This window comes from Diceros bicornis, chromosome 31 (genome assembly GCF_020826845.1).
Source record: "Diceros bicornis minor isolate mBicDic1 chromosome 31, mDicBic1.mat.cur, whole genome shotgun sequence".
NCBI lineage: Eukaryota > Metazoa > Chordata > Mammalia > Perissodactyla > Rhinocerotidae > Diceros > Diceros bicornis.
In genome coordinates, this window is record NC_080770.1 from 21,815,640 (window position 1) to 21,843,089 (window position 27,450).

Here is a 27,450-nt window from a genome sequence, read left to right on the forward strand (position 1 = left end):
TAATAATACAACAATATGGTACATTTATTACACACACTAAAGAAGACTGATACTTAGAATAACAAGAAAGGAAAACTTTCACAGAATCCACAAAGTATATCAATCAAATAGTGCCCAGCGGGAAAGCATACTCAATGATGGTGCTCTGTGTCTTTCAAAGAGTACAAATTATATAAACTATATCAATTGAAATAAAAATACATTCAATTATATTTGGTTAGCTTTCAGAACATCAATTCATCTGTAGTGTACATTTTTTATTCAAATGATATTAAGAAAGAGGGAGTTTTCCTTCAAATATGTCAGTTTAATTTTGCTAACTTAGCTTTAAGAACGTTTTTAGGCAACTGTAAATACAGGTTTTCAAGGTGCATTGACAGGAGCAGAAGAGGAGGCCAAAGAATAAGAAAGATGGATTGACTTCTCTTGTTCATATTTTGTTGCTCCATTGTAACTTATTTAATTTTTTTTAACTTATATCCTTCCTGACTCTTGGAAATATTTCTTTCAATTTAGCTACCGGCATATTTCTTGGCAAAATTAGTGAATAATGCTTTGTTTCTTTATTAACCACATAACGGCTAGAAATTCAGTTTAATTTTCAATTCACTGCTTCCTGAATCCTAGCCCCTTTTAATTCCCAGGATTATGTACTTGTAAAGCAAATAAGTCAGCCGCCTACTCTTTGCTTTCTCTGACATAACGGCAGCCTATCTTAACCTTCTATTCATTTACCTACAGAGTTCACATGGATTTAAAATAACGGCATGAATTTGTCAGAAATCTCTTTAAGGCAGCCTTCACGTCCTTATTCCGCAGGCTGTAGATCATGGGATTCAACATTGGAATCACCACTGTGTAAAACACAGAAGCCATTTTATCAGTATCCATTGAATGGTTAGTTTGAGGCTGCACATACATGAATAGCATTGTCCCATAGAAAACTGTGACTGCCATCATATGTGAAGCACACGTGGAAAAGGCTTTATTTCTTCCTTCTGATGAATGTATCCTTAGAATGGACAAAACAATGTTGAAATAAGATGCTGCAACTATGACAATGGAAAAAATCAAATCTGTAGCTGCAAGGATAAAAACCACTGTTTCTGGAAAATAGGTATCAGAGCAGGACAATGCTAATAGTGGGGCAATATCACAGAAAAAATGATTGATGACATTGGAAGAGCAATAAGACACAGAGAATACAGAAGATGAAGCCACGACAGCTACTGAAAAGCTGTAGAGGTGTGTGAGGGACACCAGCAGAAGGCAGATCCGCCGAGACACCACCACCATGTAGAGCAGGGGATTACAGATGGCCACATAGCGGTCATAGGCCATCACAGCTAACATGAAAACCTCAGCTACAATGAAAACCAAGAATACTCCCAGTTGGGTGGCACATTCATAGTAGAAGGTGGTTTTCTTCTTTACTAAAAAATTGATGAGCATTTTAGGGGCAATGACAGTAGAATTGCCAAGATTGATGACAGCCAAATGTCGGAGGAAAAAGTACATGGGGGTCTGAAGTTGAGAGTCAACACTGGTGAGAGTGATGATGCTCAGGTTCCCGGCCACGGTCAGTCCATAGATGAGCAGGAACACAAAGAAGAGTGGGATCTGGAGGTCTGGACGCTCTGAGACGCCTGTGAGAATAAATTCAGTGACCCTGGTGAAATTTCCAGGAGCCATGCAAGAGCTTGGAAATTCATCTGTTTGGGGAAGGAAAGGAGAATTGGTTAGAAACTGTCAAGAATTATTTTCCAGGGCTGCCATTAGATGGCAAGGGCAATTCCTTGGGTGAGAATTCCTGCAATCATGTAGTAATCTAACTCAGTGATTAAACTCAAGGTTCTAGGTCTAATAAATAAATCTTGCAATCATTTGGGAGAGAGAAAAAGCAAGTACAGTAAATTAGATGATTCAGCATCACGCATATTTTGAAGATTTACTTCATCACAATTTTATTAAATTATGAATATCTTGTAAGTTCACAAACAATAGAAGTCATGATTCATTTCTTATGTCTCTTGCATTCAGTGTGAGCAAGGCTTGATGAATTGTATGCCCCAAACAATTCAACATCGTTTACTGATTTCTCAATCTGATATTTCTTGCTTTATCTCAAGAATAGATGATTTAGCCACAATCCTGGTCTATTTTCTTCATTCAATTTTTCTATAACTTCTAATCGATGTACATTGAACTTGCAAATTCTACCATGCATATCTGTTAACTGCTTTTTTCGAGTTTTCAATTTTATTGGAAATAAACAAATATTCCACAAATATATCTCTTCATATATATTTTTCAGCTTGCTGATTCCCTTTTCAGCTTTGAGAAAATGCTATCTGTGAAAATGTTATCATTTTTGCATTTCCATCACACTATGCTTTACTGGATTCAACTTCCTTTTGCTTCACTCTCATAATTCTTTTACTTCTTGCCCCCAAATTTGACCCAATTCTTAACATTCTATCCACTGTGTTTTTATTTTTGATCGGTATTTTTTATTTATATAATTTTATATTATTTTAAAACTTTATAAAATGTATCCTGCCTTAATTTTTAGTTGATCTTTTCTTGATATTTTTTCACATTTTGATATTTTTCATTATTGTCACAATATTAAACATCCTCATTTTATAGAGTTTCTATGATAATTACCTTGCCTATATTTGCAGTAGAATCATTATGCTATTATAATATGATTGAGTATTTTTCTGGGGATGTTTGTTGGAAAGATGGTCACCTGCTCTTATTTAAGCCAATTAGAGTCTCTTTCCAGTCACAATTGATATTTCCCGTGAAGGACACCTGGCCCAAAGAAAGTCCTGTCCTAGCCTCTTATCTGAGGATTTGGAGTTCACTTCCAGAGAGCCAAGACTACATCATCATTTAATGTAAGGTCTAACCTTTAGCAAAAACTGAAGTATACATACACACAAAACAATAATAATGAAAATAAATTAAAAGGGCAAGAAGAAATTTTTGTAGATGAAGGATATGGTTATAGCAGTGGCTGTGGTGAAGGATTCAGGAATGTATACTTATTTCCAAACTCATCGAGTTGCATACATTAAGTATGTATAGCTTTTTGTATGTCAATCTTACCTCAATAATGTCTTTTTTTAAAAAAAAAGATTATGTATCATGAATGCCTGAATTGTAACAACCCAAAGTTACTGACATTATCTCTCTTAAAAAAAGGATACAACAGAAAGAAAAATAGAAAATTACTCTGCTGTGAGAAAAAAGAATGAAGCAACAATGCAAAAAGAATTGGAGAAATAAAACCAAAATAACTTCTAACATTGTTGAGTGTATGATATCAGTTTGTTTCTGACTCCAAACATCATTCTTTCCCTCAGTTTCTTTGAATCATCCTCCTATTTATTTATTTACCAAGTATTTGTTGATTTCCTACTTGTGCCAGGCAATGCTCAAGCTTCAGATAGGTTATTTGTTCCTCAACTCATGGATGTTTTTTTCAGTAATAAAAGAGACAAAAAGCTGGTAACAGAACATATAAACAGATGACTGTAAATTGTAGTAAATATAAGAAAATTTAACAAAAAGATGCATCATGATAACTTGGGAGAATTGTTTCACATGGCATGTTAAGGGAAGACCTTTCTGAAGGGTGACTTGAACTGAAACCTTAAAAATGAGACGGAACCAACTATTTAACAAATCACAGGAAGAACATTCCAAGGTTCCAGGCAGAAGTGTATTTCTTGAAAATGCTGCTGTGAAGTAGAAAAGAAGTTGGATTTTTTTGTTTCTTTTTGAGGGGAAACTTAATGTAGGCTAGTGTGACTGGAAAATAATGAGGAAGTGGAGAATTAGCAGAATCAGATAATGTAGGTCACAATAAATATTTGGATTTCATTTTAAGTGAATTGTAAGGCATTGATAAGTTTTAAGGAAGGTGAATATGATCAGCTTTAAATTTTAAAAAGATTACTCTTGCTGTTATGAAGAAAATGAATTATAGGATTAAAGGGGTAGAAATTATGAGTGGAAATAAAAAAAAAAATGAGTCAAGCAGTTGTTATAGGATTCCCAGTGTAAGATAATGCAGACTTGGGCCAAAGTGGAGAAGCTGGTTATAGAGAGAAGACACACTGAACAGTCAGGAGCAGAGACAACGTGATATCTTAAATAATTCATATTGATAAATTACATGAGAGAGATATGAAGGAATGACAGGTGGGGGGTAGATCAAGAAAGACGTCAGTCGTTTTGTTGCATTTAGGTCAATGGCCGTGACATTTTTTGCATATCAGAGGATATGGTTTAAGATGGAGTGGTCAAAGTGATATTTTGAACAAGTAAAGCTATCTGTGCTAAGGAGACATTTAAACAATCATTGAGGCTTATATTTACATCTGGAGCACATTGGTGATTAGGCTTGCAAACTTAAGAGACCTCAACTTACATGATGGTACCATATTTTTTTCATCTATTTCAAAATCTTTTTAAAAATTTTTAACAAAATTCCTAATATGTTCCTCAATGAATCTGCATTTTTTTCCACTGAGGGACCACCCTCTGTTTTGAGATTGTAGCTTTCCTTTTATCCCCAAACACTACACTAGAGAATTTTCCTTCTGTGTTCCCTCCCATGCCTCTTTCTCATCTTGCCTTCTCTGTGTTTACAATTTTTAATATTTTGTCTGCAGCCTTCAGTCTCTCCTTTGTCTCCCTTGGCAAACATATCATCTATCACCCAAAAGAAATGCTTCCAAATTATATCAGCTCCTCTATTTCAGCTGAATGTAGTGTGTTGCTGGTTATATACGTTATTTTAAATTGCAATAATAAACTTTCAAAAGCAAAAACTTTCAAAAGTTTTTTTTTTTCAAAAAAAAATTTTCAGAACAAACATGCATCCATCCTCTAATTTTCTCTTTCAAAACTCCATAGGGTATTATTTGCCAATTTCCATAAATACTATACTGTCCTAAGCATCCTTCTCTTCTACTTCCTCAGGTCAAGTTTTCATCAACACTGTCGTTGACTATTGTATCCTTCTTGGTCTCCATGTCATGATTCTCTCACATTAGCTGATAGGCAAGTGACAGTCATTAAAGATTTTGAGTAATTAAGATAACGAAATCTGAGCTATGTTTTAGGATCATTGAAATACGCTTTAGCCTCATTTTCAATGCTTTCCACATATCATGTCCAAATCCCTTTCTAGTCATACTACACTTTCAGGCACATGTTGAACATATATTTTCACCTTGACCCTCCATGTCCTTACTCATATTAATTCCTCTGAGATTTCTCCACTTTGTTGTGAGAAGTGGCATATTATCTTCAAAGGAGTCTACTCACCATTTGTAGCAGTGGCTCCATGCAATCAGAAACTGGAAATGAACATAGTGTCAAATGAGGCTAACAAACTTGATTTTGGCATATTTAAGAATGTCATTCCTGATCATTCTCTAGGCATTTACAATCTCTTTTTGAATACTAATGGGTAAAGGGAGGGTAAAGTGATAAATGAGTTGCTTTTTAATTAGCATCAATGTTTTCTGTCTAATGAGGAATAATTGTAGCATTAAAAAGTGCTTGTAGAAATAGTTTCTATGTACTTACAATTATTTTTACTATAAAATGATAAGGCAGAATATAAAGAAAATAAATGTATTTTTGAACATCCTATTTTAGTTCAGTGGAACGAAGAACAATGCAGGAAATGAGCATTTTCTTCTGGGTTTTATTTCCTTCTAGAGAACGTTATAGAGATTCTGTTCTATCAAATCAGGAATCTACAGGTCTGCATTTCTTAAAGCCTTACTCATGCTTATGCAGTGAGTTTCCTCAAGGAGCAGTCCTTCTTTTTGAGATCTTCTCACCTAAAATGTTGGCAGATTATTTTACTATTAGATAGATGGTTTATCTAAACGTGTTTCATTATTGCGTTGATTACTTATCATGCTTCTATATACACTTGTCTGTATGTTTTCAGAGTTAATAGAAAATTTTTTTCTGAGAAAACTTGTGATCCAGAGTTATATTCTCTAAAAAGGAGCATCATTTGGAGTTTGGGTGGTTATGTATCCAGGTTTCTTTCACAAGATATTCTATGAGTTACTGTTTCCCATTTTAGGTAATATCGTGGAAATAAAACTAGGATATGAACAATCTCAGTGAGCAAAACCCGCTGTTTCAGCAGTGATGTAATTTATTTAATTAAATATGATACAATGATAGCAGTTCTAATTTGGAAACATAAAAACTGGATCATATTTGACACCCTGTGTTCCCCAAAACAGTTATAAATCTTGGAAACAAACCTTAGTGGAAACATTGTATTATTTGGCTATATATAACACCCAATGCCTTCTAAAGTAAAAGTGAAGTGGTTTATTTAAAGGTAGAATTTTGGATCTTTTATGAGCCATTATACAAAAATAAGACAAATATTGTATACACACCTGTACTGGAGAATCTGCTTCAGGTTCTTAGCGAGAATCTCTACGTGGCTGTGACATGAGAGTTTATGGGGCTTTATAAACCTTTGAGACCCAAACTCTGAAGCACAAGAGAGTCAAGGATCCACAAATTGCCTTTTACGTCCTTGGGGAAGATGCCACCTGGGGTTGGTTTCTCAACAAGGTCTTCCTTTAGAAGTTCAACCAGATACCCCAGGAGTCTTTGTTGTAATTTGGGCCTACATTATCGAAGTGAGTTCAACTCTATGACAGCTAAGGGGCACGGTGATTAAAGTGTGTCTCTTAAATTAACTCATTTGCTTTAAGAAATTAATTATTGCAAAAGTGTAATATTGAAGGGCTGGAAACCAATGGTCTAGCAGTGAAATTAGGACAAACTCTATCTATAAATAGTATATGTATCATGCTACTCTCTTGTTTTTTCCCTTTCACTTTCCACTTTTACTGTACAATTAGCATAGTCATTATCTCAAGGAATGGGGTAAAGTGGATCTTAAAAGGAGGTTGTGTTCTCAAGAAACCATTCTCTAAGTAATAAAATTATTATTTTTACTCTTTTTTTATGATTATATTTCAGCTGAGATAGGTAGAATATACCTACGAGAGAGGAGCCAAACAGAATATTTAAAATCAAGCCCTTCTGTTATATTTGAACATGTGTATAAATTCCCTGTCACACAAATGCATTTTTATTTTTTTTTTATTTATTTATTTTTCTTGAGGAAGATCAGCCCTGTGCTAACATCTGCCAATCCTCCTCTTTTTTTCTGAGGAAGACTGGCCCTGGGCTAACATCCGTGCCCATCCTCCTCCACTTTATATGGGACGCCGCCACAGCATGGCTTGCCAAGCGGTGTGTTGGTGCACGCCCAGGATCCAAACCGGCCAACCCCGGTGCCGCAGCGGAGTGCGCGCCGTTAACCACTTGCGTCACCGGCCGCCCCCGCATATGCATTTTTAAATATTGAATATTTTAGATATATATATTTTATGAGTGTAATGATGAATAGAATTTTATATTATTCCAATTTTAGTATATGTGTTGCTAAAGCAAACCTATGACTAACAGAACTGTGTAAAAAGCAAATTGCCTTGGGACAATTCTCTTCTTTGGGGCTTAAGTCTTCTTTGCAACAAAATTTTTTTCTTTTCATTGTTCACTGGTTTATTTTTTATTTTTATTATTTTTTATTGTGGTAACATTGGTTTAAAACATTATATAAATTTCAGGTGTACAATATTATATTACGATTTCTGTATAGGTTATATCATGTTCACCACCCAAAGACTAATTATAATCTGTCACCACACACACATGCCTAATTATACCTTTCACTCTCCTCCCTCTCCCCTTCCCCCCTGGTAACCAGCAAACCAATCTCTGTCTCTATGTGATTGTTTGCTGTTGTTTTTATCTTCGGCTTATGAGTGAGAGCATATGATATTTGACTTTCTCCCTCTGACTTATTTCGCTTAGCATAATACCCTCAAGGTCCACCAATGTTGTCACAAATGGCTGGATTTCATTGTTTCTTATGGCTGAGTAGTATTCCATTGTGCATATATACCACATCTTCTTTATCCATTCGTCCCTTGATGGGCACCCAGGTTGCTTTCAAGTCTTGGCTATTGTGAATAATGCTGCAATGACCGTAGGGGTGCATGTATTTGTATGTCTTTATATTTTCACGTTCTTTGAATAAATACCCAGCAGTGGAATAACTAGATTGTATGGTAGTTCTAGTCTTCATTTTTTGAGGAATCTCCATGCTGTTTTCCATAGTGGCTGCAGTAGTTTGCACTCTCACAAGCAATGTATGAGGGTTCCCTTCTCTCCACATCCTCTCCAACACTTGTTGTTTCCTGTCTTCTTAATTGTAGCTGTTCTGAAGAGAGTGAGGTGATAGCTCATTGTAGTTTTGATTTGCATTGCCCTGATAGCTAATGATGTTGAACATCCTTTCATGTGCTTGTTGGCCATCTGCATATCTTTGGAGAAATGTCTGTTCAGGTCTTTTGCTCACTTTAATTGGGTTGCTAGTTTTGCTGTTGTTGAGATGTATGAGTTCTTTCCACATTTTGGATATTAAGCACTTAGCAGATATATGGTTTGAAAATATCTTCTCCTAATTGTTAGGTTGTCTTTTCATTTTGTTGATGGTTTCCTTTGCTGTGCGGAAGCTTTTTACTATGATATAGTTCTTTTCGTTTATTTTTTCTATTATTTCACTTGCCCAGTCAGGCACGGTATTTGAAAGTATGTTGCTAAGACTGATGTTGAAGAGCATACTGCTTATGTTTTCTTCTAGAAGTTTTATGGTTTCAGGTCTTACATTCAAGACTTTAATCCATTTTAAGTTAATTTTTGTGTATCGTGTAAGATAATGGTCTACTTTCATTCTTTTTCATGTGGCTGTCCAGTTTTCCCAACATCATCTATTGAAGAGACTTTCCTTTCTCCATTGTATGTTCTTGGCTCCCTTGTGGAGGATGAGCTGGGCATAGATGTGTGGGTTCATTTCTGTCCACTCAATTCTGTTCCGTTGATCTGTGTGTTTTTCCATTTCTTCCTGTCTTTGTAAATTTCTTTCAGCAATGTTTTATAGTTTTCAGTGTACAGATCTTTCACCTATTGGTTAAGTTTATTCTTAGGTATTTTATTCTTTTTGTTGCAATTGTAAATGGGATTGTATTCTTAATTTCTCTTTCTGCTACTTTGTTATTAGTGTATAGAAACACAACTGGTTTTTGTATGTTGATTTTGTATCCTGCAACTTTACCATATTCATTTATTATTTTTAAAAGTTTTTTGATGTATCTTTAGGGTTTTCTCTATATAAAATCATGTCATCTGTAAATAGTGACAGTTTCTCTTCTTCCTTTCCAATTTGGATCATTTTTATTTCTTTTTCTTGCCTGATATCTCTGGCTAGGGCTTCTAAAACTATGTTAAATAAGAGTGGTGAAAGTGGGCATCCTTGTCTGGTTCCTGTTCTTAGAGAGATAGCTTTCAGTTTTTCACCAGTGAGAATGATATTAGCTGTGGGTTTGCCATATATGGCCATTAGTATGTTGAGATACTTTCCTTCTATATCTATTTTATTCAGAGTTTTTGTCATAAATGGACGCTGTATCTTGCCAAATGTTTTCTCTGCATCTATTGAGATGAACTTGTGATTTTTATTCTTCATTTTGTTAATGTTGCATATCATGTAGATTGATTTGTATATGTTGAACCATCCCTGCATCCCTGGAATAAGTCCCACTTGATCATGATGTATGATCTTTTTAATGTATTATTGTATTCAATTTGATAATATTTTGTTGAGGATTTTTGTGTCTACGTTCATCAGTGATATTGGCCTGTAATTTTCTCTTATTGTGTTTTCCTTGTCTGATTTTGGTATCAAGGTAACGTTGGCCTCATAGAATGAGTTAGGAATTGGCTCTTCCTCTTCAATTTTTTGGAAGAGTTTGAGATGGATAGGTATTAAATCTTCTTTAAATGTTTGGTAGAATTCACTGGAAAAGCCATCTGGTCCTGGACTTTTGTTTTTTTTTTTTTCTGGAATTTTTTGATTACTGTTTTGGTCTTCTTACTAGTAATTGATCTATTCAAATTCTCTATTTCTTCTTGATTCAGTTTTGGAAGGTTGCATGATTCTAAGAATTTATTCATTTCTTCTTGGTTATCCAATGTGTTGACATATAGCTTTTTGTAGTATTCTCTTATAGACCTTTGTATTTTTGTGATGTCCATTGTAATTTCTGCTCTTTCATTTCTGATTTTATCTGAGTCTTTTCTCTTTTATAATTGGTGAGTCTAGTTAGAGGTTTGTCAATTTTGTTTATCTTTCCAAAGAGCCAGTTTCATCAATTTCATCTATTCAATAATTCATCTATTGCTTTTTTTAGTCTCTATTTCATTTATTTCCACTGTGATTTTTATGATTTCCTTCTTTCTACTGATTTTGAGTTTTCTTTGTTCTTCTTTTTCTAGTTCCTTTAGGTGTATTGTTAGATTGTTTATTTAAGATTTTTTCTTGTTTCTTGAGGTAGGCCAGTATTGCTATAAATTTCCCTCTTAATAGCTCTGTTCCTGTATCCCATAAATTTTGGCATTTCGTATTTTCATTTTTATTTGTTTCCAGGTATTTTTTTATTTTCCTTTTCATTTCTTTTTTGACACAATAGTTTTCAGTACTATTTTGTTTATTCTCACACATTTGTGGCTTTTCCATTTTCCTTCTTATAGTTGATTTCTAGTTTCATACTGTTGTAGTCAGAAAAGATTCTTGGTATTATTTTAAACTTCTTAAATTTATTGAGACTTGTTTTGTGGCCTAATATGTGATCTATCCTGGAGAATGCTGTATGTGCATTTGAAAAGAATGTGTATTCTGTAGTTTTTGAATGGAATGTTCTGTATACATCTGCTAAGTGCATTGGCTCTCATGTATCATTTAGGGCCAATATTTCCTTATTGATCTTCTGTTTGGATGAACTATCCATTTATGTAAGTAGAATGATATAGTCCCCTACTCTTATTGTGTTGCTGTCAAATTCTTCTTTTATGTCTGTTATTAATTGCTATATATATTTAGGTCTCTTACGTTGGGTCCATAGTTATTTACTTGTGTTATATCCTCCTGTTGAAATGTTTCCTTATCCTTATGTAATGCCTTTCTTTGTGTCTTGGTACAGTTTCTGTTTTAAAGTTTACTTTGTCTGATATAAGTATTGCTGCACCAGCTTTCTTTTCATTGCCATTTGCATGGAGTATCTTTTTCCATCCCTTCACTTCCAATTTGTGAGTGTCTTTAGGTCTGAAGTGTGTCTCTTGGATGCAGCATATATATGGGTCTTATTTTTAATCCATTCAGCCACTCTGTGTGTCTTTATTGGAGCATTTAGTCTGTTGACATCTAAAGTAGCAGATGATAAGTAGGTACTTATTGTCATTTTGTTACTTTTTTTCTGGGTGTTTTAGTAGTTCTTCTTAATTCTTCTCTTACTCTATTCCCTTGTGATTTGGTGGCTTTCTTTGGTATTATGTTTGAATTCCAATTGCTATATTTTTGTGTGTGTTTATTCTAGGTTTCTGGTTTGTGATTACCATGAGGTTCTTATATAATAACCTATGTAAATAGCAATCTGTATTAAGTTGGTGGTCTCTTCAGTTTCACATTTTACTAAAAGCCTACACTTTCACTCCTTTCCTCCCACATATTATGTTTTTGATATCATATGTAGCCTTTTTGTGTGTATGTGTGTGCATTCCTTAACCATTTATCATGAAATTAAATGTTTTTAGTACTTTTGTCATTTGACCTTCATACCAGCTTTCTAGGGGTTTTATTCACTCTCTTTACTGTATATTTGCCTTTACCAGTGATTTTTTTCTTTGATAATTTTCTTATTCTTATTTGTGGTATTTTGTTTTCCACTTAAATAAACTTCTTTAACCAAGAACCTGAAAGACTTGTACACTGAACACCAAAAAAAAAAAAAAAAAAAAAAAAAAATGATGTTAGAAATCGAAGACACAAGAAAATGGAAAGATATTCCATGCTCATGGATTGAAAGAATTAACATAGTCAAAATGTTTATGCTTCCTAAAGTAATCTACATATTCGATACAATCCTTATCCAAGTCCAAACCATATTTTTCACAGATATAGAACAAAGAATCCTAAAATATATATGGAACAACAAAAGACCACCATAGACAAAGCAATATTGAGAAAAAAGAACATAGCTTGAGGCATCACAATCCCTGATTTCAAAATATACTACAAAGCTATAGTAATCAAAACAGCATGGCACTGGCACAAAAACAGACACACAGATCAGTAAAACAGAGTGGAGACCCCAGAAATAAACCCACACATATGTGTAGAGCTAACTTTCAACACAGGATCCAATAACATACAATGGAGAAATGAAAGTCTCTCCAGTCAGTGGTGTTGGGAAAACTGGACAGCCATGTGCAAAGAATGGAAGTAGGCAATTATCCTATACCATACACAAAAATTAACTCAAAATGGATTAGACTTGAAAGTGAGACCTGAAACCATAAAATTCCTAAAAGAAAACACAAGTAGCATGGTCTTCAACATCAGTCTTAGCAGTATATTTTCGAATACCGTGTCTCACCAGGCAAGGGAAACAAAAGAAAAAATAAACAAATGGAACTACATCAAACTAAAAAGCTTCTGCTAGGTAAAGTAAATCATGAACAAAAAGAAAAGACAAGCTAACAATTCAGAGAAAATATTTGCCAGTCATTTGTATGATAATGGGCTAATATCTAAAATATATAAAGAACTTAACAACAAAAAAGCAGCCCAATTAAAAAATGGGCAGAGGATCTGAAAATATATTTTTCCAAAAAAGATATACAGATGGCCAACAGGAACATGAAAATATGTACAACATCACTAACTATCAGGAAAACACAAAACAAAACTACAATGAGATATCACCTCATGCCAATCAGAATGGCTATAATTAAGGAAAAAAGAAATAACAAGTGTTGGAGAGGATGTGGAGAAAAGAGAAGACTCACACCCTGCTGATAGCAATGAAAACTGGTGCAGCCAGTATGGAAAGCAATATAGAGAGTCCTCAAAAAAATTAAGAATAGAACTACTATATGATCCAGTTATTCCACTTCTGGGTATTTACCCAAAGTACACAAAGCATGAATGTGAAAAGATATTTGCACCCCCATGTTCATTGCAGCAATATTCACACTAGTCAAGACTTGGAAACAACCTAATTGCCCATCAATGGATGAATGGAAAAAGAAGAATGTATACACAATGGAATACTACTCAGCCATAAAAGAGATGAAATCTTGCCTTTTGCAACAACATGGATCTACATTGAGGGTATTATGCTAAGCAAAATAAGTCAGAGGGAGAAAGTCGAATACCATAAGATTTCACTCATAAGTGGAAGATAAAAACAACAACAATAACAAACAAATACATAAATACAAATATTAGATTGGTGGTTACCAGAAGGGAAGGGTGGAGGGAGTATGGCAAAAGGGATGATAGGACACTTGTGTATGGTGATGGATGGTAATTAAAAAGAAAAGTGTTGAGATATATATATATATATATATGTAAAACCACTTGATTGAGGTATATAATTTACATGTAAGGTCGATACCTTATATAAGTGGACTTCTGCAGTATGTGTCCTTCTGTGATTGGCTTATTTTATTTAGCAGAATATTCTACAGGTTCATCCATCTTGCAACATATGGTAAGATTTTCTTCTTTTTTAAGGCTGAATAATATTCCATTATATATGTGTGTGTGTGTATATATATATATATATATAATGTTTTCTTTATCTATTCATCTTTCAAAGGACATTTAGATGGTTTCCATACCTTGATTATTGTGAATAATGCTGCAATAATCATGGGACTACATATATGTCTTTGAGATCCCTATTTCAGTTCTTTTGGAAGGATACCTAGAAATGGGATTGATGGATTAAATAGTTATTAAATTTTTTGAGGAATCTCCATACTGTTTTCAATAATTAATGCCACATTTTACACTCCCAGCAACAGTGCACAAGGGTTCCAACTCCTCCATATACTCACCAACACTTGTGATCTTATTTTTTTAATAATAGCCATCCTAACAGGTGAGAAGTGATGTCTAATTCTTGTTAATTTTTATTTGTTAAAGTGTCCTTATTACCCAAATGATCAACGCAATCCTTATCAAAAAGCCAATGGTATTTTATTTTATTTACAGAAGTAGAAAATTCATGTGATACCACAAAAGACCTCAAATGTCCAAACAAATCTTGAGCAAGAAGAACAAAGCTGGAGTCAATGCACTTCCTAATTTCAAAGTATATTACAAAGCTATAGTAATTGAAGAGTATGGTATTGCAATAAAAAAAAAAGACATATAGATCAATAGAACAAAACGAAGAGCCCAGAAATAAACCCACACATTTATGGTCAATTAGTCTTCAACAAGGGTGTCAATAATACACAATGGAGAAGGGATAGTCACATCAACAAATTGTGTTTGGAAAACTGGATATTCACATGCAAAAGAATAAAATTCAATTCTCTTCTTATGCTATGTACAAAATTCAACTCAAAGAATTAAACATAACACCTGAAACTGTAAAACTCCTGGGAGAAAACATAAGGGAAAAGCTTTATGACATTGAGTTTGGCAATGATCATGAGTATGACACTGTAAGCAAAGGCAAAATCAAACAAGTGAAAATGCAACCTATGGAGTGGAAGAAAATCCAAACCACTTGGATAGACTTTTCTCCAAACAAGACAGACAAATGTTCAACATGTCAATATGAAAAAAACACTTAACATCATGAATCATTAGGAAAATGCAAATCTGAAGCATCATTATAAATCAGAGGACATAAAATATGAATAAATTGAATAAATAAAAGGTTCTATTTATTCAATAAGTATCAACGTGTAGTGAATCATTCCAGAACCATTTTCTTTTTTATTATTGAGTAAATTATCATATTGCAGTTTTGAATCAGAAGAGAATTGGGGCATATTCCCCTTGAAGCATCTCCTGTGGGTTTCATCAACAGTTGAGTAAGTAGATATAAACAATTTAAATTAATCATAGTCATAGTTTATCTAAACCTACTTTTGCTGTTTCACAGGTAAGAGAAAATTTCAGATCATTAGCAGAATATTTTAGGAGACAGATCCTAAAATATCAACATCAAATATGTTACAAAATCCCCAGTACTAAACCCTTTAGTTGGTGCTTATTGCAGGTGAATAAATATAACAGAGAAAATAGAAACTATGGGCTTTATGTCTGTAGAGTTAAGTGAGAGTGCTCCAGATTGAGTGTGTGCTTTCATTTCCTGATATAAGAGGGCAGATCAGAGTAAAGCAAGAGCAACAAGAAAAACTTCTCAATGGAGGGCAAGAAACATTTGATTATTCAACTATCTGGGGGCTTATATTTTGCTATAGTTTTGCTATAACGATAATGACTATAATTATCTTTTTATTTTGCTCATTTTGCAATGTAGAAGCCACTTCAGATTACCACTATTTCATAATGTTTCTCTAGTCAGAATGTTTAAAAAAATATTTTAATATATATCAAGAATCATCTTTTATTTTATTGGGGGTGACAAGTGGGGAAGTCATTTACAGAATGAAGTTGTGGTATTACAGGAGGCAGTGCAAGATAGTGAAAGTGCATCCTTGTGAGGGGGACCTGGGATTGAATCTTGGCTCTGGTCCATATTAGCTGTGAGAGTTGCTATAAACCTGAAATAAAGTAAAGTGCATAAAAGTCCAGTCCTGCTGCATGTGCTCAATATATGGCTGTAATTATTTTTCTCCTTTGTAAACACTGTTTTAATGCTGAGCCAAAGATATTTGGAATTTTCTACCTTCTATTAAAATTGTATTTTTACAAGTGGCTTTACATTATTTTAAAAAGTTGATGCTATACTAGTAAATACTTCAAGAATCATAGTCATTTTCTCTTTATACCTCTGAGTCTTTTCAATATATTCTAATATTGACTTCGTTATACCCCGTATAAGATTTATTTGGCTTCTAGTAGAAATGCCTGCTTCAAGAGAAATTTAGCAGAAGTAGAACATGTCATCTTTCACTATCTTATTTACCCAAGTCAATTTAAGCTCACTGTAATGTAACAAATGAACTTGTGGTGACCTGTGAGTGTTTTTGGTATCAACAGATCACACAATTCACAAAATTTCTTTCTTCTCTAAAGCATAGTCCAGAAACATAAAGACTGAGTATAGGGAAAAAATCCTAAAATATGATTCATTGGATTTAATCCTTATTTAATTCATTGGTTTTTGTGTGTATTAATAATTTCAAAACAGATATATTACAGGTAGCTAAAGAATGAAATATCTGGCTCAAGGCTCTGGTCACAAATGTTTTTCAATGGTTAGTTATAATATTAACTTTGTGACCCAATAGCTGCTAATGTTTTAAAAATATGGACATCAAATGACAAAAGTTCAATTTTATGGTCATCTTAAATTTGTAACTGGAAATGGGCATATTTAAAGGAAATAGTTTTATACATGTATTTAGTCTATGTGGCTGTATATTATTTTTTCTGCTTGGTCATTCAAATATACTACTATTTAAAGAGGATTAACCTTTGAAGAGAAACTCTAACATCACACATAGATTTTAATCATAAACTTGGCTGGTAAACACATACTTTCAGATGCTAAATCCTATGCTATTTGTCTTGAACAAGGCATATCATTGAACTGATGTCAAGAATTGAGTTGGGGCTGACCGTTTTCTTGTGACTCCCAGTCACATTTTGAAAAGACAGATTTCATCATACCCATCAAATTTAGTATTTTACTTCTTTTGTGTCTGCTTTTGTGTCTCATGTCCATAAACATTTTTGCCCCGTATAAACACTAGTCTCACCTCTGTTCAGTAATATTCATGTCACTCTTCCCATGGCTCTTTAAAATAAGCAAAAACACATATTTGGAGGTTTCCAATCAAATTATTAACACAATTTTAATTAAATGGTATATTTAAAAGCATCTTATAGTGTTACAGTTATGCAAATTATTCAGTTACTTATAGTAGGTGGTTTGAGAGCCCTAATTTCTTTTTCTGTAAATTTATTTCCAATGCATAGGATTCAACCTAAATTCTGCCTTCTCTGATGTTGCATGTGAGTATTTCCTGTGTTCTCTGCCTTTTTTCTTTCCAATAATTCTATGAAAATAATTTCTCCTTATGTTGACAATTCTTCTAGGGAATCCTGACTTTGTCTTTCCCAGAAGATTGTTGGTCTGTGCTTTCTTCTCCTTCCATCATTATTTCTAATCCAAATGGCTCTTTCTCTTACTGATGGGATCCATGTCAACGTGTTGAAGCTGGAGCCTGACTTCTATTATGAATTTAAATAATGTGCACAATATTATTTGCAGCAGATTGTGTGCCCTCAAGACTGACTTAAATTTCCTGTGGTGGTTATATAAAAAAAAATAAAAAATAATAATAACTTGAATAAAATCTATTCTTCACCTTGTGCTATATTATGGGCTAATAATTGAGAATTTGGATTCAAGTATAAGTTTGACTCCTAATTTGTTTAACAATGAGATTATCCAGGAAATATTTATGCAATTTCTTCTTTTATTTCTGTTTACTCTTTTGCTCTTAAATATTAAGTTTTATGTCTTGATGTAAGCACTGTTTACTTTTGTTGTTATATTTTAATTACTGTTTTTTATGAATGACTTTGTGCCTCAAATAATAATTATATATTTATTTCACTGAATCCATAATAAAAAATACCTAAACAAGTATAATGCCTTGAAAAAATCATATATTTTTCAGAATAATTTTTCCCTTTTTAACCACAGTTTTTAAGGGAGTTGAAAAGCATATAGAATTTAGATATCCAAAAGTAATTAATATGACCAATTATTTAGTCAACAAAAGGATAATGTAATTCTTAGTATTTGAGAAATAAATTTGAATGAAATATAAGTTGTCAAAAAATTGCTTAACTCAATCATGGCCCATCGTCCTGAAAAAATCTTGATTAGTTCTTTCAGATACACCCAAGAAGACCTATCAGAGTTAGAAAATGTTTAGAGATTAGCTCATAAAATATTACAATCCAAGACGCTGCTGCTCTGTAGAACTAACTTAATTCAGACCATTTTATATTTAATGTATTTGTAAAAATTCAATTTAATTAGAACACTTTGTCTTTCATAATTTACTCCAATATTGTACAATAAATATTAATGTTCAAATTCTACAGGTGAGGAGATTATCACAAATCATTTTACACAATTAGTGAGAGGTCTAGACTGCTTATAGTCTATTCTAATGCTCTGTACACTGATATACTATCTGAAACGTTTGGATGTCAGAAGGAAATTATATTTTAGCCAATCACTTGGTATTTTAATGTGATTTAATATGAAAACAGCTAACAGAATAGAGTGGTAAATTAACCAATTGACCTGATGGTTTTAAAAATTACATGAAATCAGCCAGGAAGTGAACACCCATATTTTCCTTTTGATTCTGCAATGAGTGGCATGAACACTTGACCCACTGTCTTGTCACTGTTTCCTGATCTGCAACCGGGAAATTACACATTGCTGTAAAATAAACATGAAGACATAGCTCACCATCTTTTGAGTCACAATATTGTTTATTTTTTTTGTAGGAAATACATTTTAATTTTATGAATATTTTCAACTTGTTCCATGAGGTGTCAACATGAAGAATGTCACTGATGTTACTATATTTGTACTGAAAGGCTTCACAGACAATCTTGAACTGCAGAGCATCTTATTCTTCCTGTTTCTAGCCATCTACCTGTTTACTCTAATGGGAAATTTGGGACTGATTGTATTGGTCATTGGGGATTCCCGGCTCCACAACCCCATGTACTATTTTCTGAGTGTGTTATCATCTGTGGATGCCTGCTTTTCCTCAGTAGTTACTCAGAATATGTTAGTAGATTTTATGTCAAAGAGTAAAGTCACTTCATTCCTTGGATGTGCAACACAGATGTTTCTTGCTATTACTTTTGGGACCACAGAATGCTTTCTCCTGGCTGCAATGGCATATGATCGCTATGTGGCAATCTACAACCCTCTCCTGTATTTACTTAGCATGTCGCCCAGAGTCTATGTGCCACTCATCATTGCTTCCTATGTTGGTGGCATCTTGCATGCTACTTTACACTCAGTGGCTACTTTTAGTCTATCCTTCTGTGCATCCAATGAAATTAAACATGTCTTTTGTGACATCCCTCCTCTCCTCGCTATTTCTTGTTCTGACACTCACACAAACCAGCTTCTACTCTTTTACTTTGCGGGATTTATTGAGATAGTCACTATCCTGATCGTCCTCATCTCCTATGGCTTCATTCTGGTGGTGATTCTGAGGATGCATTCTGCTGAAGGGAGACAAAAAGTCTTTTCTACCTGTGGCTCTCACCTAACTGGGGTGTCAATTTTTCACGGTACACTTATCTTCATGTATGTGAGACCAAGTTCCAGCTACACTTTTGATCATGACATGATAGTGTCAATATTTTACAGCATTGTGATTCCCATGCTGAATCCCATCATCTATAGTTTGAGGAACAAAGATGTAAAAGAGGCAATGCAAAAGTTGTTTAGGAAAAAAATAGTTTATCAATAAAGTAAATGTTCACAGTAAAAATTGAACTTAAAAAAATTGAGAGTGATATTCTGTGTCTCAATATCAAGAGGATGTGATGAACATCTTTTGTTTTAATTTATTCATGTCTTTCTGTTTCCCTGGATATTTTAAAATAAAGATCAGCGTTAACAGTCTACCTATGCTGTTTTTATATGCAGAAAAAAACTGTATCATCCATTTGCTTCTTAATATGTTTCTACTGATATATGTATACACACATATATGTATGAGAAGCTATACTGATGTAGATAACACAAATACGCACACCCAGGCATATATGTATGTAATCTTTACTTTAGAGTGTTGTGTGTTATTTTCTTTCATCTCCAGATAATTCAAATGTATATGCTCCCGTAGTTGCAATTATAAATAGCATTATAATTATATCTGACTAGCTTGATCAAATACCACCTAATCAATAGGAAAATCATAGCTCACATAATCAGAGACCACTTTCCATTGAGTCATTGCTCTCTGACTCCACTTCAAAGCACTCTGCCTCCATCCTTAGATTTATACTTTGACACCCATCTAATCACAGACAGTGGTTTGAGGATCACAGAGAATGTGTTCAAATTCTTGGCGTCACTACCATGCTGATTTGTGAGGGTGCATTTCTCCTCATTTTGTTATTTCATCCAGAGCATAGGCAATAAACCCATCTTTAGTTTCTCATGGAAAACAAAGTGTAGGCATTAGCATTTATGAATATCATACTTAAACTCAAGTATAACAAAAGTAAAGCACAATTCAGAGAAAAAGCCGTAATTGTCAGGCAGATTGAGGTCTTCCCACAACTAAGCCCTGGCCCATCTTTATGGGGTTCCTTAAGATCCAGCCCTGACTCAGCTTTTAGCTCTCTTTTCCTTTGATCCCTACCCATCTCTGATGCCCTTGCGGATCCCACAGTCCTCGGTGCCCCAGCCAAGAACCAAGACAGAGAGGAGACTCTCTCCTATGTGCATGTTTAAGCCTCGCATCCATCAGACCTCATGTTCATTGCAAAGATGTCTCCCTCAAAGAAAATTTTAAGTTGTAGTGTTCACCCTTCCCTCCTTCATTTTTATTTATTAATTTTTATTGCTTATTAGTGAAAACTCATTCTCTCCCTCAAGGGGTATCATTATTTAATTCCAATGAGACAATCTCCTCAAAATTAGATCCAACCTAAGGATATTTCCCTAATTTGGGATTATTAAATTTAAATAATAACTCAAGAGTTCTTATTCAGAACATTTCTTACCATCATATATTCCTACCACAATTTCTCTGCCTTTATTTTCTCCAGTTTGAAAGGTTCTTCCCACTACTGTTCAAATGATTCCTTCCTTCAAATCTCAAAATGAAACCCTGGTCACTGATTCACTATCCTTGCATACCAAACCATGCAAACGAGGACTGAACCTGTGTGTGTGTGTGTGTGTGTGTGTGTGTCTGCGTGTGTGTCCGTGTGTATGATTCAGCATTGAAAAGATCCTTAAACACAACTTAAAATCACTAAGATAGATAAATTTTATGCTCTAAAATTTTAAGGCTTTGAATGAAAAAAATAATTCCTAATGTAGTAGAAGAAATAGCCTTAGACTAGAGAAAATAGATATAATTACACATCTTTTGAAACAATAAATAATACGGTAAAATTATATAGAACTATGGACAAAGAATACACACAGAATATTCACAAAAGAATATACCTCTTTAGGCCAATGCATGCACTTTGCTTTAATAACGATCTGGAAAATGTGAATGTAAAATGACATAAAACACTCTTTAATACTCATAACACTGACAGAAATTGAACAGTCTGGGACTACCAAGTGATGATGAGGAGATGGAGTAAAGGAAATATTCCTAATCTGCTGTAGGAGTATAAAAGTTACAACCACTTTGGGAAACAATTTTTAAATGTCTAATAAGTTCACATCCCCAGCAAAATCAGGGAACAATCTATAGCTAAACAAGTTAACATGGGTGAGACCAAAACCAGGCATCTGAATAAAAAAAAACTTTACAGAATAAAATATTCAGTATATAATATAAATTGATTAAAATATCTGCAAAATTATAGTGACAAATTGTAGACAGGGTTTACTTCTGGTAAAGAAGAAGTGATGATGACACGAGTTAAACAATTGTGTCCAGCATCCCTATGGATCAATTAGACTGCTTGAACATTTATATAGAATAATGAGGCATCAGTACAGGGAGTATATTTCATCTTAGTACAAAAAGGAATGTTTCCTGCCTTCAAACTGGAAGAATTGATGGATGTTTTAGGCCAGATAAGAAGCTTCCTAAGTTTCTTTAAAATATAAGATATACTGTCCCCAAGAACTAATAAATGACTTAACATCAGTAAAAGCAAGTAATTATTTTGCCCAGGGTGATAGATCCTGATAGAAGGATTCCTGGTGTCAACTGTCAGTCTCTATATTGCTGGTGGACACTGAGAACTCATATCGAGATACAGTTTGTCCCTAACACAATCCACATTTAAATAAGTTTCAGACAAATTCTACAGTTACAGACTAATGGAACATACTCTCAAAATTATTTCATAAACTATTTAAAAATTAAGAAAAAATTAATAAAACCGAGAGCTGGTTCTTAGAAAAGATAAACAATATTGACCAACCTTTAGCTAGACTCACCAAGAAAAAAAGAGAGCAGGCACAAATAAGTAAAATCAGAAATGAAAGAGGAGAAATTACAACAGACACCTCAGAAATACAAAAAATTATAAGAGAATACTATGAAAAGCTATATGCCAAGCAATTTGACAATCTGGAAGAAATGGATACATTTTTAGAATCATACAACCTTCCAAAACTGGATCAAGAAGAAGTAGAGAATTTGAATAGACCAATCACCAGTAAGGAGACCGAAACAGTAATCACAAACCTCCTCAAAAATAAAAGTCCAGGACCAGACGGCTTCCCTGGTGAATTCTACCAAACATTCAAAGAAGACTTAATACCTATCCTTCTCAAACTCTTCGAAAAAATTGAGGAGGTGGGGAAGCTCCCTAACTCATTCTATGAAGCCAACATTACCCTGATACCAAAACCAGACAAGGACAAGACAAAAAAAGAAAACTACAGGCCAATATCACTGATGAACATGGATGCAAAAATCCTCAACAAAATACTAGCAAATCGCATACAACAATACGTTAAAAAGAGTATACACCACGATCAAGTGGGATTTATTCCAGGTATTCAGGGATGGTTCAACATTCACAAATCAATCAACATGATACACCACATTAATAAAATGAAGAATAAAAATCACATGATCATCGCAATAGATGCAGAGAAAGCATTTGACAAGATACAGCATCCATTTATGATAAAAACTCTGAATAAAATGGGTATAGAAAGAAAGTACCTCAACGTAATAAAGACCATATATGAGAAACCCACAGCTAATACCATCCTCAATGGTGAAAAACTGAAAGCTATCCCTCTAAGAACAGGAACCAGACAAGGATGCCCACTGTCACCACTGCTATTTAACATAGTACTGGAAGTCCTAGCCAGAGCAATCAGGCAAGAGAAAGAAATAAAAGGGATCCAAATTGGAAAGGAAGAAGTGAAACTCTCCCTATTTACAGATGACATGATTTTATATATAGAAAACCCTAAAGAATCCACCAGAAAACTTTTAGAAGTAATAAAAAAAATATGGTAAAGTTGCAGGATACAAAATCAACATACAAAAATCAGTTGCATTTCTGTACACTAACAACGAAGTAGCAGAAAGAGAAATAAAGAATACCATCCCATTTACAATTGCAACAAAAAGAATAAAATACCTAGGAATAAACTTAACCTAAGAGGTGAAAGAGCTGTTTCCTGTTCTCACACGCTTTGGGAATAAGCAAGAAATTACATTCAGGCTCTCAAGGGACAGTCAAGCCCCCAAAGGAGTGTCCAAAGGGAAGAGACGCTCATAAATTCTTCTGCTGCAGTTCAGCTGTTAATCACTTGAGGGAACCAGACTCATCCTCATTTTAGGTGAGCAGATTACTAAATGACTTTTATTGACACTTGTCTTCAATTTAAATTGTAGATATAAGCATAGTCACCAGTGCCAGACTCAATATATTATATACTACATATTAATAATCTCTTTTCATAACTATACTTCCTGTAGTTATGATATGTTTTTACCACTATTATTATGTTGCTTGAGGGTAGTAAGGGGCCTTGTTTCTATTCATTATTATTTCTATACTTACACTGGGATTCTAGACAATAAACATTCTGAAGGGGGACTAAGTATTTTTTGAAAGCTCCACCAAGAATGTTGTCTAAGTAAAAATGTTGTTCATCAGGTCGGGGTTATTGATGCCTCATGAGCATCTATGCCTCAGAGAGTGATAGTTTCTGATAGGGTTTCTGATTATCCAGTAATATGATATTATGATTATCTCTTATTATCATGCATCCATAAAGTGTGATTTGTGATACAGATGTGTGGCCTCATTTTGCTAATACCATACAAGAGACTGAGATTGTCAGAGTGTAAATTCCCCCAAGAGCAGACTCTGAGGCAAAGACCTGATGTTTATTTGGTAGATGTCTATTTGGCATATGACGCTTATTTGGTAGAGGATTTCAGGAATCAAAAATGAGGGAATAGGAAATGTGAGACCGAGAAGGGAGAAAAATAATAAAGTATGCAGTAAAGTATAGATGACCGTTGTAAGCAGCTACAGTTCCATCACTCAAGATGCTTTGAAGTATCCTTCAGAGCTCTTCTAGGAATTGTCCAAAAGAAGGCTAGGAAAGCTTGGGTGTTTATCAACCTGTCCCTTACCAGTTGAGTACTCCTCCTTGACACATTAAATCTCAGGCACTTCCAAACTGCCTTGCATATGGTCTGAGCAAGCTTTCAAGACACTTTGCCCTAGGGAAAAGAAGTAAAACACTTGAGGTGGGAAGCTGCCAGCATGCCAGAAAAAGTCTACCATGGCTGTAGGCCAAATCAGGGGTGGACAAAAATGACAAGGCAGGGGGAGACCGATGTGTCTGATACAGTGACTTTTGCAATAGTAAGATGATGGCAAAGCCAAAATAATATACAATAAACTTTTTGACCTAGGCTAATGTGTCCCTGGCACAACAATACTAAGACGCCTTTGTCCCTACTATCTTTGTGTTAAATTTGTTTTCATTTGGATAGTGAGTCTACAGATTTTGAAGTATTTCCTTACATATTCATAGTGGGGGCAAAACCAAGTTTAAAATCTGTACAATTAAAGAATCAAGGAAGATCAATCCTTGGAAGAATTATTAATTGGCTACATGTGTTCTGTTTTCAGTATTGGCAAACTTGCCACCTTAAACACTTCATCACCCCAGGCTTGTGTATTCCCTTCCCTCTCTCATAATATACCTAAATGTATTAGGGGAAATTTTCTTCTTGATCTGTTGTCCTTCGTGTTATAAATTGCACGTGTCACAAGCGAATAACAAAAATTATTTTTGATGGATGGGAAGAGGAGGGTAGGAGACCTTCCCATCCCTCAGCACAGGTCCCAGTTATATGGCACAGGTACAACACAAACCATGTCACTCAGCACACAGAATTTTGCCCACATGTTTGAGAATCTAGCATAGCAGGATGTAATTATAATCAAGCACACTTTTTAAAAGTTTTCAGTGATCATGACAAGCCACATAATAATTGTTTGGGGATTGGCATCGACTACCACATCTAGTGATTATAATTCTGTACATCTTAAGTTACAAAATTTTGGTATTCACTTAGTAGGATTGGCCAAGCAGCACATTTTGTCACATTTCAAAGTTGTAATTAGAAAAGATTTATATTGATTTCATATCCTTCACTAATGCCACTTTGTTGCAGAGTTAGTGTCCCCTTATGGAGATAATGCAGTGTGTTTTACACAATAAGGAGTGGAAACATATATAAGCACTTAGGGCCTTACTAGCAGTGTTGGATGGGAGAAGTATGAGTGTTTGTCCTCTTTTATAATTTTAAAATAATAGTGTACATATTTCTGCTGATGCTAACTCACCCAAAGACTAATGAACCTGACCCATTTTTAGAGCCATTCAAGATTCTTCCTTCTTCTGTCCTCCCTCTTTCTTTCTCTCCCTCCTTTGAATGGGAGGCCAATGTTCTCAATTTTCCCAACCCATTTATCTCCTTTGAGGACATTTGCACAACCTTACAGAATACTTAGTTGAGATTGGGTATTTGCACTTGCATAGGAGGACATCCTTAGGGTTCAGATAAATTCCCCAAGTCCTAGTGCAGTTCTGGAGTTTGAGCTTCCATCAGGTAAAAGGCTTGTTGCTCAGTTTCCCTGTTTCTTTCCTTTCAGTGCTTGGGTAGGGGTGGTTGTGGGAGGAGCACATACATTATCAACTCAGTTGTGTTTCAGAAGATCTCCAGGGATGTGTAAAATTAGAACACTGTGACATTGGGATGAAGAGGTTGACCAAACTGTACAAACTACTGTGAAATATGTATCATTTTGTGTATAGCTTTTTGTAGCTTAAAGTGCCACACCTTGCCGTTTTCTTTCTTTGGTTGCTGCTAATGAACACTTATTTTTAATTTTTTTGGTTAATATTTTAATATCATGAATAGATTTTTGGATAGAGTAATTTTGTGAGGTAGATTTAATCTGCCTAATTAATCTTGAATTCCTCTTCTGATTTTCTTGAAATTTCTGCTTCTTTAGAGATATCCAGATGTTTTAGTTTTCAAGACTGTAAGAGCTTAAGTACTTTCTTTTAGCATTAAGTTCTTGACCTGTCTAGGATTGATTTTTATACGGATGAGCTAAACATTTAATTTCATCATCTTCTACAGGGATAATCATTTTCTCCAGCTACATTTATTGAATAGACATTTTTGCCATACTGTCCTAACATGCCACCTCTGTCATACACTGCAGTTCTGTACAGTCGTGGGTCTTTTTCTAAAGTTCTCTATTCTGTTCCATGATGTATTTGCCCATCCTCTTGCCAATGCCATGTTGTCTCAATAACTCCAGCTTTAGAAGTTTTAATACCTGGTACCTCAGTTCTTTTCAAAGCTATCTTGCTTATTCTTTATAATTTGCCTTTTCTAAATATATTATAGAGACAGAAGTCAAGATGGCGGTGTAAGCAGACTCTGAACTCACCTCCTCCCGCAGACACAGCCAATTTACACCTACTTATGGAAAAATTACCCTTTAGACAGAACTGAAAACTGGATAAGAGGAACCCGTGCAACAAATAACAATCCTAATTGAGGTAGAAGAGGCAGAAATTCCCTTCTGGAGAGGAAAAACGCTGCCTTCACAAGCCACAGCGACTCACAGCGGCCCGGGAGCAGCGCACAGGTATGCAGCCTCCCTGGAGGAGTGGGGCCCTGAGCCGGGAGCACCCCAGTTGCGGGCATTTTGTGGACCCAGCACAATCGAGACGAGTGGCATAACATCTGACTTTGCCTGCTACTATAACATTGGGGAGTACCACCAGAAAAGCTGGTTCACAAAGAAATTAAAACCGGCTCTTAAAGGGCCCATGCACAAACTAACCCATTTAGAAAGCAACCAAAAATCACCAGAAAGAAAAGTGCACAGTGCTTTGGTGAAAAGAGACTCACCTGATACGCTCTGAGTGCTCTACAGTGCGAGGTGAGACCTCTCCAGGGACTGGGACATTGGCGGCAGCCATTGTTGAGGCCTGGTGTGGGCGTGCTGAC

The 27,450-nt window shown here is 34.7% G+C and overlaps 2 protein-coding genes across 2 annotated transcripts; one reads left to right on the forward strand and one right to left on the reverse strand.

Moving 5' to 3' along the window:
* Positions 1-222: 222 nt before the first annotated feature.
* Positions 223-27,450, reverse strand: LOC131395827 (olfactory receptor 8J3-like). The gene is made up of 3 exons (XM_058527642.1): positions 27,352-27,450; positions 24,541-24,630; positions 223-1,712 (listed from the first exon to the last, which is right to left on the reverse strand). The coding sequence occupies exon 3, from the start codon at positions 1,690-1,692 to the stop codon at positions 745-747; it is 948 nt and encodes a 315-aa protein (XP_058383625.1). The 5' UTR covers positions 1,693-1,712; positions 24,541-24,630; positions 27,352-27,450; the 3' UTR covers positions 223-744.
* Positions 18,766-19,698, forward strand: LOC131395828 (olfactory receptor 5T7-like). Its single transcript, XM_058527643.1, has one exon. It carries the CDS (start codon positions 18,766-18,768, stop codon positions 19,696-19,698), a length of 933 nt encoding a protein of 310 aa, XP_058383626.1.

Coding starts and splice junctions, on each gene's coding strand:
- LOC131395828 (XM_058527643.1), top strand. CDS start 18,766: ATGAAGAATGTCACTGATGTTACTATATTTGTACTGAAAGGCTTCACA.
- LOC131395827 (XM_058527642.1), bottom strand. CDS start 1,692: ATGGCTCCTGGAAATTTCACCAGGGTCACTGAATTTATTCTCACAGGC.